General features: G+C 49.9%; 1 protein-coding gene across 2 annotated transcripts; it reads left to right on the top strand.

Moving 5' to 3' along the window:
• The first annotated feature begins 9,123 nt into the window (after nt 1–9,123).
• Nucleotides 9,124–14,812, top strand: GHRH (growth hormone releasing hormone). Of its 2 annotated transcripts, none has more exons than XM_003253547.1 (4): nt 9,124–9,225; nt 9,534–9,638; nt 11,698–11,817; nt 14,665–14,812. In XM_003253547.1, the coding sequence occupies exons 1-4, from the start codon at nt 9,143–9,145 to the stop codon at nt 14,681–14,683; spliced, it is 327 nt and encodes a 108-aa protein (XP_003253595.1). In that variant the 5' UTR covers nt 9,124–9,142; the 3' UTR covers nt 14,684–14,812. The 2 variants fall into 2 exon arrangements, with proteins under 2 accessions (XP_003253595.1, XP_012367310.1); XM_012511856.2 differs by having other exon boundaries at nt 14,668–14,812.
• Nucleotides 14,813–15,389: the final 577 nt, after the last annotated feature.

Raw genomic sequence — 15,389 nt, forward strand, 5'->3', positions numbered from 1 at the left:
TGGAGGGACAGAAGCATTCCAAAACAGGATTGTGGCAATGGTGGTACCACCGTATAAATGTATGAAAACTCATGGAGCCCTAGACTTAAAACCAGTGAGCTTTATGATATGTGAATTATTTTTTATTTGTTTTTTAGACGGAGTCTCACTCTGTCGCCCAGGATGGAGCACAGTGGCGCGATCTTGGCTCACTGCAACCTCCACCTCCCTGGTTCAAGCAATTCCCCTGCCTCAGCCTCCCGAGTAGCTGGGATTACAGGCGCATGCCACCAGGCCCGGCTAATTTTTTTGTATTTTTAGTAGAGACGGGGTTTCACCATGTTGGCCAGATTGGTCTCGAACTCCTGACCTCAGGCAATCTGCCTGCCTCGGCCTCCCAAAGTGCTGAGATTACAGGCATAAGCCACCGTGCCCGGCCAAACTGTTGAAGTTCTTTAAAAAAAAAAAAAAATTAGAACTTTTAGGCCCAGGAAGGGCCTTAGTGTGGGGCAAAAAAATTGGAAATCAGAAAACTTTTTTTTCCTTTTTATTTTCAATAGAGACAGGGTGTCACTCCATTGCCCAGGTTGGAGTATGGTGGCACGAACATAGCTCACTGCAGCCTCCAACTCCTGGGCTCAAGTGATCCTCCTGCCTCAGCCTCCCAAGTAGCTGGGGCTGCAAGGAAGTCAGAAAACATGTTTGAGTCATAGCTCTTCCAGCTACTGACTAGCTCTGTGGCTGTGGCTGAGCACGTAAGCTTCCATGCCTGTTTCCTCATTTACCGCAATGACAAGAACAGCAATTATCAAAGCTAAATTATGAGGTCTGCCCTATGCCAGGTCTGCCCTTTATGCAATGTCACAATAATCCTCACCCAACAGCCTTATAAGTTGAGCTCTATCGCTCCCATTTTACAAATAAGAAAACTGAGATAGGGCGTGAAGTCTGTAGCACGATGCCTGGCACAGAGTTTCAATCGAGGCTGGATTCTGAGTCCCATGGCCTCTCCGGCCAGCTCCATGTAACCTGCATCTGTGCCCTGGCCCAGCGTCCACTCTGGGTGCCCAGCTCTGCATGGTCCCCACTTTGCATTTCCAGGAGTCACCCCACATTTCCTGACTGTGCGATAGCCCATAGCCCTGGAGCTCCCAACTGCTTCGTCTGCTCCCTGCTGCTGTGACCTGCGCTTTTTTATTTTAATAATATTTAAGTTTTGACCAGGACAACATAGTGAGATCTCATCTCTACTAAAAATAAACAGAATTAGCTGGGCATGGTGGCGTGCAACTGCAGCCCCGGCTACTCAGGAGGCTGAGGTTGGGGATTGCTTGAGCCCAGGAGGTCAGGGCTGCAGTGAGCTGAGATCTCACCACTGCACTCTAGCCTGAGCGAGACCCTGTCTCCAAAAAATTAAATAAATAAAATGATAATAATAATTTAAAGCTATCGACCCATTTATTTTTATTTTTATTTTTATTTATTTATTTTATTTATTGTTTTGAGACGGAGTCTCGCTGTGTCACCCAGGCTGGAGTGCAGTGGCGCCGTCTGGGTTCACTGCAAGCTCCGCCTTCCGGGTTCACACCATTCTCCTGCCTCAGCCTCCTGAGTAGCTGGGACTACAGGCACCCGCCACCACGCCCGGCTAATTTTTTGTATTTTTAATAGAGACGGGGTTTCACCATGTTAGCCAGGATGATCTCGATCTCTTGACCTCTTGATCCGCCTGCCTCAGCCTCCCAAGGTGCTGGGATTACAGACGTGAACTACCACGCCCTGCCTTTTATTTATTTATTTATTTATTTTTGAGACAGAGTCTCACTCTGTCATTCAAGCTGAAGTGCAGTGGCGCCATCTCGGCTCACTGCAACCTCTGCCTCTGGGGCTGAAGCGATTCTTGTGCCTCAGCCTCCCCAGTAGCTGGGATTATAGGCACACGCCACCACACCCAGCTAATTTTTTTTGTATTTTAGTAGAGACGGGGTTTCACCATGTTGCCCAGAGTGGTCTCGAACTCCTGAGCTCAGGCAGTCTGCCCGCCTCGGCCTCCCAAAGTGCTAGGATTACAGGCATGAGCCACTGCACCTGGCCACTATCAGCCCATTCTTAATCCTTGGGGATCTGGCCAGCAAGGTGACATACCACTCAAGCCTTGCTTCTATGAGAAACATCTGGTATTTGCTAGATGCCAAGAATATGGCTCAGTGCAGGCTAAGAAGCAGAACCACAAAATAGTGTTGCTAAGGGGACTCTTGGAAACTACTGGCTTGTAATTGTGACCCATTGAGGTACCTCAGGGATAGGCAAGGGGGTCTCCACTTCCCCCTCTTCAATCAGAGTAGCTCCATATTAAAAACCTGTCTTTGTAGGTTTCCAAAGAAAGAGTTTTGCCACTTTTTAAAAAATGTTTGGGCTGGGTGTGGTGGCTCACACCTGTCATCCCAGTACTTTGGGAGGCAGAGGCGAGTGGATCACCTGAGGTCAGAAGTTTGAGACCAGCCTGGCCAACATGGCGAAATCCCATCTCTACTAAAATACAAAATTTAGCCAGGCATGGTGGTACGTGCCTGTAATCCCAGCTACTCTGGAGGCTGAGGCAGGAGAATCATTTGAACCTGGGAGGTGGAGGTTGCGGTGAGTCGAGATTATGCCACAGCACTCCAACCTGGGTGACAAAGATAGACTCCCTCTCAAAAAAAAAAAAGTTTGAAAGTTGCTGTTCTATGTCAACTCTCAAGTTTCCAGGTAGAAACTGAGGCCTGGAGCGTAGAATTTTTTTTTTCTTTTTTTGAGACAGAGTCTCGTTCTGTCACCTAGGCTGGAGTGCAGTGGCACAATCTTGGCTCACTGCAACCTCCACCTCCCGAGTTCAAGCAATTCTCCTGCCTCAGCCTCCTGAGTAGCTGGGATTACAGGCGCCCACTACCACACCCAGCTAATTTTTGTATTTTTAGTAGAGACGGGGTTTCACCATGTTGGTCAGCCTGGTCTCGAACCCCTGATCTCATGATCCACCTGCCTCAGCCTCCCAAAGTGCTGGGATTACAGGTGTGAGCCACCGCGCCCGGCCAGGTAGAAGTAACTTCCTAAGGGTCACAGAGGTCATTATTGACAGGGTTGGGAGGGGCAGCAGGTCCTTAGACTCGAGGCTTGGAGCTCTTTCCACACCTCCACCACGGCTGCCTAGGAAACCAGAGCTTCTGCCTCCTATGCTTTTATGTCATTCCTGAGGATTTCTTAGCTATAGGCTAGAGAAATCTGGAAACACAACAACTCTCCCAAGGTTTTCCATCTCTTCCCTCTCATTTCACACTTCTCTGAGGCAACAGCCTATGTCTGGCTGCCTTGACAGATGAAGACGGATGCCCCCAGGCTAGCTGTTGAAATCAGCCTGTGACCAAGCAGGTGTAAATCAAACAGTGCAGAATTCTGATAATTGGACGACAAGGGAGATAGGGAACAAATTCCCCACTAAGGAGAGAATAACGCTTATTCATAATGTTGTCTACCCAAAAGTGAAATAAAATTACACAGGGACAAAACTAAATCATATGAACTGTTAAAAAGGCACATTTATCTTGGAGAATCAATAAACTCTTGATGTTTCATTGTTATGAGTTCTCCAATTATTTTTAACACATACTTTTTCTTTTTTTTTTTTTTAATGTATTTTTTGAGATAGAGTCTTGCTCTGTCACCCAGGCTGGAGTGCAGTAGTGTGGTCTCGGCTCACTGCAACCTCCGCCTCCCAGGCTCAGGTGACACTCTTGCCTCAGCCACCTGAGTAGCTGGGACTGCACCCATGTGCCACCACGCCCAGCTAATTTTTAATTTTTTTGTAGAAACAGGGTCTCATTATGTTGCCCAGGTTGGTCTCAAACTTCTGAGCTCAGGCAATCCACCTGCCTCAGCCTCCCAAAGTGCTGGGATGGCAGGTGTGAGCCACCGCACCCAGCCAAGTTCTCCAATCACTATTATAGCAGTATATATTCTCTATATCCTCTTGGAATAATGTTACAACTTTGTACTCTGTCCACCCTGTCAAAGATAAAGGGAGGCTTTACCAGGAGTCTAAGTTTGCAAGAGGCCAAACCTCTTTCACCAATAGGGTTTGTCAGTGTGATGTGATGCTAAAAACAGTCCTTTGGTTGACTTGTGGGTAATTGATTCTCTGACGCTAACAACGCTTAGGAAAATGAAGGGATAAATGATGGGAACGCCAGGCGGCTGCCGGAGCAAACACGCAGCCCAGGGCCCCTGGATTTGAGCAGTGCCTCGGAGCAGAGGGAGATCTGCAGCATCAGGTGAGAGGGGTGGCCCTGGGGGGCTAGGCGGGGTGGGGGTAAGAAAAGTTAACCTTCTCACCAACTCAGAAACACGGAGTCCAAGAGGCCCACTACCATCCTCTTTGCCCATGGACTGGTGAGTACATTTGAGCCCCTCTCTGGATAAAATCACCCCTCGATAGGGGCTCTGGAATAGGCTTTTGATGGTGCCGTTTGGGGCTTGTCTTAACTTGGGCGCGTGGCGGACTGGCTCCAGGTGTCTGTTGCAGGTGGTGAGGTCTCAGTGCTCCTTTGAGGGTGCGTGGGCAGGCTTCAGGGGCAAACGTGAGTTGGCTCGATTTTCCTGTCGGCGATGGGATTCTGCCACGGATCAGAGACAAGCCAAGTGGCTGTGCAAATCAATACTGCTCATTGATCACTCAGAACTGATTCAATGTCATTGCCAGGAAATTGATAACATTTTGCTTTCTTGCTCAATTGCAGCCACACTCTTTACTCCAGGTTTTAGACACAATTATCTGCCTTTGGAGTCCTCCGCTACCCCACGCCTGTCTCCTGATCCTTGCTTTAATGGTCCTGAAGTATTTGTGTCTTTCACCGTAGACTGCCTCAAACCCCTTCTGGAAGGAGGTGGAGTGTCACTCTTTTGAATGACAGTTCAAGATGCTTCCTCATTAAAAACTTAGATTTCTTTTAACTTGGAATGCTGTCGCTGAAACAGTTTATAAACCAGATCAGGAAGTCTATGCTTTGGGGTGCTCAAATTTCAAAGGGGATATTCAAGGAAGGTTAAAGATGTTCTTTCCCTGGGTTTTCACAAATGGCCTTGCAAATTTGGGTGCTTGAGATCTGACGTCGGTCGTTAGCTGCAGGTGAATCTGCGAAATTCTCCTGGCATTCCTGGCATGAAGGCTGGCAAAAGGTGCCAATGGATGTAGATCAAGTGCCCGTTTATCCTGAATCTAGGCAATCTCAAGTACATCTAATCACAGAATCAGTAAGCACTGCAGGAAGCTAACCGATGATCATAATGATAGATTATAAACTCTGGAGTGCCTTCAGTCATCAGAGTTGTCAGCAATGCTATTGGGCTCGGCTATACTTCATTCAGTGAATTTTGACTCCTTAAGTTGTCATGTGGAATGTGTCTGTTGACAGCTATTTTATTTTATTCTTTGAGATAGGGTCTTGCTCTGACACTTAGGCTACTGTGCAGTGGCACTATCATGGATCACTACAGCCTTAACCTCCTGGGCTCAAGCAATCCTCCCACATCAGCCTCCAGAGTAGCTGGGACCAGAGGCATGTGCCACCACGCCTAGATAAGTTTTGTTTTGTTTTGTTTTGTTTTGTTTTGTTTTGTTTTGTTTTGTTTTGTAGAGATGGGGTCTCGCTATGTTACTCAGGCTGGAGCTATTTTATCCTTAGTGACATAACCTCTATTCTTCTTATCTTACCCTACACTGGATAATTCTTGTTTCCCCTTTTCATCCAGTGGGATCTGCAAACCCATGCATTCGGTTCTCATAGCTCAGAGGTTGCCGTGGTGTCTTGACCTATGCCTGGGGCACAGGATTTGTGGCAAATGTTGAGCCTCTTGGTTAACTTGTGCAGTTACTGAGCCTTATCTTGAATGAGCGGGGTATTGTGTTTACTAAGACTTGCCCTCCCCACCAAAGTCTGACCTCCTATAAGGTTGTTTTCAACTCCCTGAGACTACTGGGTGTGCATAGGGAGGGGCCGATCAAGCAGGTGTTCCTGTTTGTTCCCGTTCTTTCTTCCCCAGAGGCCCAACAACAAAGAGCAAGAAGCTTTCCTCTTTTTCAGACCCTTTCCCATGTGCAGGTGATGGAGGCTGAGGCTCCCTGTGAATGGGGAATACTGTGAATAGAGCATTGTACCTGGGAGGCTGCTGCATGGAGCGGAAGGGAGTCTGCTGGCCTGGGAATGAGGAGGCCCATTCTGAAGTGCCCACTCCAAAACTAATTTGATGGAGGACCATGGAAAATGTCCTTGTCCTCTCTAGGCTCTTTTCCTTGGCTGTAAGAGGAGCATGGGGATGCCTGCTCCAGAGGGAGAGTGCAAGGATGGGTTTTGGAGCCCGATAGGGCACAGGGGCTGGGAATCACTTGTGCCAGCCCTTGGGAGAAGGGGCAGGCAGAGGGAGAGCTTAAGCCAAGAGAAGGGGTTTAAGCTTTATTCTGGAGGGAGTGGGGAGCCAATGGCTTCTGAGCAGGGGAGGGAGGTGATTGGGGGCCTAGATCTGCCTGAATCTTTAAAAGGTCAGCAGCAAAGAAGGCAAGAAAGCCAGGCTGCAGCTGGGAAACAGAAAAGGCAGTGGTTTCTGTCAAGGGGCCCTGCTTGCATCCAAAGATCTCCCAGCTTAGGAAATTCCACTTCTGGAGAGGCAGCCTGGACCAGGTGGGGAGAAGGGGGACCAGACGTGGTATGGTGCGATGAGGAGGACGGAAGCCTGCCGAGCCTTGGTCTGAGGAACAAAAGCTTAAGTCAGACATGCGGAACGTATCTAAAGGGCCAGTCGTGTGGCTGCAGGTGCAGAGGCTCTGGCCCAGCAGGCGGATGTTACACAGCCAGCCCTCGGGGCAGATCCCACGTTCTCATCTTTTCTCTAGCCCCAGTCCTTACCGGAACAGTAGAGGCTTAACAAATATTTGCAGGAGAAAGAGATTTGGGCTTGACATGATGAGACAAACTTCCTAACAATAAGAACTGCCTGGGCCGGGCATTGTGGCTCATGCCTGTAATCTCAACTCTTTGGGAGGCTGAGTTGGGGGGATCACTTAAGCCCAGGGGTTTGAAACCAGCCTCGGCAATATAGTGAGACTTTGTCTTTACAAAAAATTTCAAAATTAGCTGGGCATAATGGCACATGCCTGCTGCCCCAGCTACTCAGGAGGCTGAGGCAGGAGGATTGCTTGAGCCCAGGAGTTTGAGGCTGCAGTGAGCTATGATTGCACCACTGCACCTCAGCCTGGGCCACAGAGTGAGACCCTCTCTCAAAATAAATAAATAAAGAACCACCTGGAAATAAGCTCCCGGGCCTGGGGGTAGTGAGCTCCCTGTCATTCGCTGGCAGCAAGTGCTCATTCGAGCAGGAAGTGGAGGACGGCCAGTGTGCGTGTTGTGGGGATGCTCATGTCGTGGAGGGAGGGGCTGACCACTGAGGCCTGGGCTGCTGCTCCCTCCAGCTCTGCAGGTGCAGGGTCTCAGGATGCAGTGTGCAGGCCCCATGAGTGCTGCCTGGGGGCCCAAGGCATCCCTGGGTTAGAGGAGAATGCAGTGCCTTCAGAAAGGAGGGTGATACCCCGAGAGGGCCAGGAGAGCAAGGTGGGTTCTGCCAGTGCTGGCCCTGCCTGCCAGAACTCCTCAGCAGGACCCAGGAGCGGGAGGGAAGGAAGCCATGTGAGGAGATTGTGGGAAAGGCGGGGGTGCTGGCCATCTCCGGGGCTGGCTGGGCCTCTGGCTGGATCTACACCCCCATGGAGTAGACATCCTGCTGAGAGAGGGAGAAACCCACGGGAGATGGGAGGACCCAATTCCTAGGTGGCCAGGTCCCCCGAGGCCAGCCGTGTTTTCATGCTTGGGCAGGTGTGGGCTGACAGCAGTAGCACTTGCCCTGGCGGAGGCGGGCTCTGTCCCCTGCTGGCTGTTTTTCCCCTAATTGCAGAGCACAGTGTCCGCAGGCCCCAATTAAGGGTAGTTACAGGAACTATGAGATGACTACACCACGCTGGCTCCCCCAGCTCTTCGGTCTCTTCCAGGACTAAAACTCTTCAGCAAAATCTAAGCGTCTGGAGCAAGACTTAGAGCCCTTCTCCCCTCTCTCCAACTCCAAACAAAATTAAAACAGGAAGAGCCTGCCGTCTGAGAGGGTCAGTCTTAGGTAGCCACAGCAAAGGTTTCTAGAGAATTCCCTATTGGTTCAGGCACGTCACTTCACCAGATCCTTACAGGAGCCGAAGTAGGAAGTCTAGTTACCATCTCGGTTTTATGGCCGGGGAAAATAAGGCTTAGAGAGGTGAAGCCACTTGTCCTGGGACACACAGCTAATGACAGCAGAGCCAGGATTGAACTTCCAGTTTGTCAGACTCAGAGCTGAGCAGTTACCCTTGCTGCCTGCTGTCACTGCCACACTGGATGGGGTTGAATGAGGGGCACTGAGAGAAGGTTCTTCGACCTTCCCCATTCCTTGCTAAGGGATCCCATTTATTTTATTTTATTTTTTTTTTGAGACAGTGTCTCACTTTGTCACCCAGCGTGGAGTGCATGGGACGATCTTGGCTCACTGCAACTTCCACCTCCTGGGTTCAAGGGATTCTCGTGCCTCAGCCTCCCAAGTAGCTGGGATTACAGGCACACGCCACCACTCCTGTCTCATTTTTGTAATTTTAGTAGAGATGGGGTTTCACCAGGTTGGCCAGGCTGGTCTCAAACTCCTGGCCTCAGATGATCGGCCTACCTCAGCCTCCCAAAGTGCTGGGATTACAGGCGTGAGCCACCGTGCCTGGCCCCAAATCCTACTTCTAATGCCTTATGGTAAGGGGAAATTTCCCTACTATCACTGGTTTTCAGTTCAACCCTATGTGGTTGGCAGGGGAGCTCCATCATGCCCATTCTACAGATGGAGAAAATGAAGTCAGAGCAGGTGGCTGGCAGAGGCAGAATGTGAACTCAGGTCTGTCTGACTTCCAGCCTCTGGGTTCTTTCTCCCATCCCACAGCTTCCAAAAACCAAGGACCAAGGCTTGCCATGGAGCCAAGCCCAGGGCTGGGCCAGTGAAGGCCATCCTGATGGCTGTGGCTATACCTGACCATCCCCTCCTGTCACTCTGCAGGTGCCACCCTGGGTGAAGGATGCCACTCTGGGTGTTCTTCTTTGTGATCCTCACCCTCAGCAGCAGCTCCCACTGCTCCCCACCTCCCCCTTTGACCCTCAGGTAAGCAGCCCCTGGGGAAAGTTCCCACCACTCCCAAGCCATCCCTGCCATGGGGCAGGTGTTAGTGAATGCAGACTCAGCCCATCAACTGGGCCCTGGCTATGTCTCCAGGCAGCACCCACTGCCCATCCTTGCAGAGGAGGCAGACACAGCTTCACAGAGGTCACTCAGAGGGGTCTGAGTCTCTCTTGGGGTGAGTGGGACAGATGGCAACAGAAGGATCTTGCAGAGACATGGCAAGTGCTGCCTCGACTGTCCTCTCGCCTGGCCTCCACCCTGCCCTCTGACCCCTGACTCCTTCTGCACAGGATGCGGCGGTATGCAGACGCCATCTTCACCAACAGCTACCGGAAGGTGCTGGGCCAGCTGTCCGCCCGCAAGCTGCTCCAGGACATCATGAGCAGGCAGCAGGGGTAAGCAGGAGTTCTAGTGATTTCTTCCCACACCCTGCAGCAGAGTCTCCAGGAGCTTGTTCCCTACGGAGGACCAGGGACCAATTCAGATCTCTTCCTTGGCACAGCAAGTGTCATTTCTGGACTTTCATAGCAAAAGGGTTCCAGCACTAAACCTCAGCTTACCTCCACACCTACCACGTGCCTCTTCCGGCTAGGCTCCGACGGTAACCACACTGGTAGTAGCTACCATTTAATCACGACTCCATGCCAAAAACAAAGGCTCTGCCCTGGGACATTTACAGACACTTGGCACAGTGCTGGGCACACAGGATGCCCTTGGTAGTGTCAGCTACTATTATTCTTAGTTTCTTGCTTTCTTTTTTTTAGAGACAGGGTCTCGTTCTGTTGCCCAGGCTGGAGTACAGTGGAATGATCATGCCTCATTGTAACCTCAAATGCCTGGACTCAAGCAACCCTCCCATCTTAGCCTCCCAAGTAGCTGGGACTACCAGTGTGCACCACCACAACTGACTATTTTATTTTTTGTAGAGATGGGGTCTCACTATGTTGCCCAGGCTGGTCTCGAACTCCTGGCCTCAAGTGATCCTCCCACCTTGGCCTCCCAAAGCATTGGGATTACAGTTGTGAGCCACCTTGCCCAGCTTTTAGTTTCTTCTTTAATCTTCGTAACAACTCTTATCCCCATTGTACAGCGTTAATAGCTTTTTTTTTTTTTTTTTTTTTTTGAGATGGAGTCTCCCTCTGTCCCCCAGGCTGGAGTGCAGTGGCACAATCTCAGCTCACTGCAAGCTCCGCCTCCCAGGTTCACACCATTCTCCTGACCCAGCCTCCTGAGTAGCTGAGACTACAGGCACCCGCCACCATGCCCGGCTAATTTTTTGTATATTTTAGTAGAGACGGGGTTTCACCATGTTAGCCAGGATGGTCTCGATCTCCTGACCTCGTGATCTGCCCGCCTCGGCCTCCCAAAGTGCGGGGATTACAGGCGTGAGCCACTGCGCCCTGGCCCAGGGTTAATAGCTTTTAAAGGACACACAAAGAGTGGCAGAGTTTGGAGCCAAACTGCCTGACTCTATAGCCTGTATGTTTTTTAGTTTTTACTTTGAAAAAAATCTCAAACTTACAAAAAAGTTGCAACAAAAGCACAATGGACTTCCATATACCCTTCCAATTCCTAACATTTTATCACATTTGCTTACTCTGTATCTATAGCTAGATACAGATACATACACACAGAAACACATATGCACATTAAGTATTGTTATCATTTTTGCTGAACCATTTGAGAGTAAATTGCAGTCATCATGACCCTTTACTCTTAGGTACTTCTGTATGTGTTTCCTAATACCTAACCAAAGGACATCCCCTTACATAATCATAATATAATTATCAATTAGAATCCATATTCAAATTTTACCAGTTGTCCCAAAATGTCCTTTATAACAATTATTTCTTTTTCTGATCTGGGACCCAATCCAGGGTCATGGATACCATTTAGTTGTCATGTCTCTTCAGTTTCTTTTAATCTGGAATCGTTCCTCAGTCTTTCATGACATTGACAGTTTTCATTAGTAAAGGCTAATGATTTATAGAATGTCCCTCATGTTGAATTTGCCAGACATATCCCCATGATTAGGGGATGCATTCCTCTAATGATGATTAGAGGAATCAGGTGATGCATTCACAGAAGTAGTGTTGTGTCCTTCTCAGTGCCTGGTATCAGGAGGCACAGGATGGCAATTTGTGCCATTATTGGTGGATTATTGGTAGATGGTAACTTCGATCAGTTGGTTAACATGGTGTCTGCTAGGTTTCTCCTCTATGAAGTTATTTTTCCCTCTATAATTAATAATCTGTGGGGAGACATTTTGCAACTGTGTATACTTGTACTTCTGTGCTCTTCACTACTATATATACTGCCTCCCTAAGTGTGGCTGAGTCTACTTCAGTTGGGTAGAAGAGTCCACACCAGATATTGAAATAGGCATAGGGATATACCCCTGCCTCTCCACATCCTACCCAAATAGCAACTAGTTCTCTTTTTCTAACCACACAGAGAGAGCAACCAAGAGCGAGGAGCAAGGGCACGGCTTGGCCGTCAGGTAGACGGCATGTGGGCAGAACAAAAGCAAATGGAATTGGAGAGCATCCTGGTGGCTCTGCTGCAGAAGCACAGGTATGGGTGTGTGTGCATGTGTGCATCTAGGGACTTCAGGGCTTCCTACCCTGTGGTTTGCCGGGAAAAGGAAAAAATCCACCCCTTTCTGAAGGTATGGGGCTCTGCCAAACAAACCAAGAACAAGGACCCTCCTGACAGACATTAAGAACTAGGATAGTGGCTAGGTATGGTGGCTCACACCTGTAATCCCAACACTTTGGGAGGCTGAGGTGGGTGGATCATCTGAGGTCAGGAGTTCAAGACCAACCTGGCCAACATGGCAAAACCCTGTCTCTATTACAAATACAAAAATTAGCCGGGTGTAGTGGCTCACACCTGTAATCCCAGGCACTCGGGAGGCTGAGGCAGGAGAATCGCTTGAAGCTGGGAGGCAGAGGTTGCAGTGAGCTGAGATCGCACCATTGCACTACAGCCTGGGTGACAGAGCAAGACTCTGTCTAAAAAAAATAAAAAAAGAACTAGGGGAGTGCCCGGGTGTGGTGGCTCATGCCTATAATCCCAGCACTTTGGGAGGCTGATGGGGAAGGATCACTTGAGGCCAGGAGTTTGAGACCAGCTTGCCCAATATAGTGAGATCCTGTCTCAATCAATCAATCAATCAATCAATCAATATTAGGAGAGTTCTTTAGTCATGAAGGGTGGAAAGTGTCTGATGGAGACCGCATCTTATCCATGGCTGTATCCCAGTGCGGAGCCAGAGGCCAGGCTCAGTGTCCATGCCCAAAAATGTTACTCACTGAATGGTTCCGTGATACGGCCCAGAAATCTGAATTTTAACAGGTGTCCCCAAGGATTCGGCTGCAGGTGAACTGACAGGTATGCTCTGGATCCCTTGCCAAGTTCAAAAAACGATCAAGCCAAAGACAGACCAGCTCTCCCACACCCTGTGGTAGATGAGTGTGCGCAGACACACGATCAGCCGACAAGAGACGTGATGACTGTCGTTCCCCAGCTCACTGGCCCTCACGTTTCTCCTGGGAGTCTACAGAGGAGGAAAAGTGAGGCAAAGAGGGGGCGGCAGCTGGCCCCAAGTCAGGGACTGGCAGGCCCAGACCTGTTTTGCCTCCCTGGAACTTCTTTGCACAAAGCCCCCACTTCATGGGCAAAGTTTCCCAAAAATGTCGTGGCTGTTTGGAGAAACTCTGCTGGGGTTTACAGCCTGATTTGTTGTTGTTGTTGAGATGGAGTTTCACTCTCATCACCCAGGCTGGAGTGCAGTGGCGAGATCTCAGCTCACTGCAGCCTCTGCCTCCAGGTTTCAAGTGATTCTCAGCCTCCCGAGTAGCTGGGATTACAGGCGCCTGCCACCATGCCCGGCTGATTTTTGTACTTCCAGTAGAGACAGGGTTTCACCATGTTGGCCAGGCTGGTCTTGAACTCCTGACCTCAGGTGATCCGCCCTCCTCGGCCTCCCCAAGTGCTGGGAATATAGGCACCCGCCACCACACCCGGCTAATTTTTTGTACTTTTACTAGAGATGGGGTTTCACCATGCTGGCCAGGCTGGTCTCAAACTCCTGACCTCAGGTGATCCACCTGCCTTGGCCTCCCAAAGTGCTGAGATTACAGGCATGAGCCACCGCACCCGGCCTAGAGCCTGATTTAACTGCGAGCACAAGAAGGTCCCAGTGTGGCTCCGCTGGGCACTTGTGGTCCAACCTATTAAGCAAATCCACTTCCCAGCAGAGCTCTCCATGGCCTCTCTCATCTTCTTCCCAACCCCATTAGACACCACCAGCCCAGAGATTTCACCACCTACAAGCAGCACCAAGCCTACGGCAGATGACGGGAGGGGCGACAACCAGTCTGGGAGGCAGGAAGAACACCTGGGCCCCAGGACTGTTTCCGCAACTAGCGGTACAGCAACACACTTCTTAGTTTCGACTCTGTGAAAGGAGGGGTTAGCTCTTACCATCTCTAGGGTCCGCAAGACTAGAGTTCAAAAATAATGTCTCTAAGAAGAATGCCTCCTCTGTGCCTCGCAGGCTGGGATTAGGTAATTGTTCACCTGCTATGGCTCTCATCAGGCCCCGGTAGGGTGGACGGCTCCATGGAGGGCTAATCCTAAGAATGCAGGCTTTGTTCCCGCAAGTTAAAAGCCAGAGGCTTCACGGACATTGAAATCATAGAGCCCACAGAGCTGGCAGGATGGGCCCCGAAGGCTGCTACAGCTATTGTTCCCCCTTCAGCTCGACTGCTGCAAATACCAGGATATCACTGGTGAGCAGGAATAAGTTCCTGCTTTAGAGTGCAGAGTAGAGTTATGTGACAGATGGCACACTTTTGCACCCATCATACATTGTGTCCATGTAACAGCCCTGTAAGGAAACTGAGGCTCGGGTTTAGCCATCCTCCCACCCCCTGTAAAGACCACCCAGTGACTATGACATGACACGCTCTGGACCGGAGGCATAGCAGGGTACTGGAGGGCAGCGACCCCTGCTCTCATGGAATTCATAACGCACCAAAGCGGCAAGGAACTAGACACGTTCTTGTACAGTCAATTACTTCACTGTGATGAGCGGGAAGAGATGCTGGGGAGTGGTGACGGTGAGGCTGGGGGAACGCTGAGCCTGTCTGGGGATTAGAGGAAGCTTCTTCAAGGGGAAGTGACTGGCCCAGGGTCTCGGTGGGAGTTGGCTGGCAGAGCAGAGAGCAGGGGCTAAGCCTGGGACTCGCCTTGCTGGCACGCTTGCGCATCCTTCCCTCCACCCCACACTGCCTCTTTTGGAATCCAAAAGGCCAGCTCTTGCCACGGGAGCACCCATCACCCTGGTTCCATGCATCCCACTCTAGCCACCCTTACTTCAGTTCCCCGGATTGAGTTTGATCTTTCTCTCTGCAGCAGGAACTCCCAGGGATGAAGATTCCTCCTGTGACCCGGGCTACCTGTAGCCAAAACGCAACTGGATCCAGTTAATCCTCTTTCATTTCTGACCCACTTTTTCCTTTGTAAATACAATAAAATTCCCCCATACCGGTGTGCATTTAAATGTTCTTTTCTCTTCAGCCTAATTTTTTATGTGTTTTACATAGTTACATTTCCCAAAGTGGTATTACGAGGTATAATTTTTTTAAAGCTAACATTTACCAAGCACGCAGAGTGCAAACCAGGCAGCTTCATACATAGAATCTCATATGCTCCTTACACAGGCTGATGGGGGGTATTGGCATCCTCCTTCTTTCACAGACAAGGAACTGAGGCACAGAAAGTGTAACCAAATTGCCCACAGTCACACCTGGCAAATGAGAGCGCTGGGATTCAAATCCAGGCAAGTCCAACTCAGAACCAGCTCTTAACCACATTCAACTAACTTCGATCAAAGTCATCCTTCACCCACGTGTGATTTGCTCTTCTATAAGCAATACCACTTATTGATTCAACAAACTTTTTTTTTTTTTGAGACAGAGTTTCACTCTTGTTGCCCAGGCTGAAGTGCAATGGCATGATCTCGGCTCACCACAACCTCCGCCTCCTGGGTTCAAGTGTTTCTCCTGCCTGAGCCTCCCGAGTAGCTGGGATTACAGGCATGTGCCACCACGCCCAGCTAATTTTGTATTTTTAGTAGA

Source organism: Nomascus leucogenys, chromosome 13 (assembly GCF_006542625.1).
Source record: "Nomascus leucogenys isolate Asia chromosome 13, Asia_NLE_v1, whole genome shotgun sequence".
Taxonomy (NCBI): Eukaryota; Metazoa; Chordata; class Mammalia; order Primates; family Hylobatidae; genus Nomascus; species Nomascus leucogenys.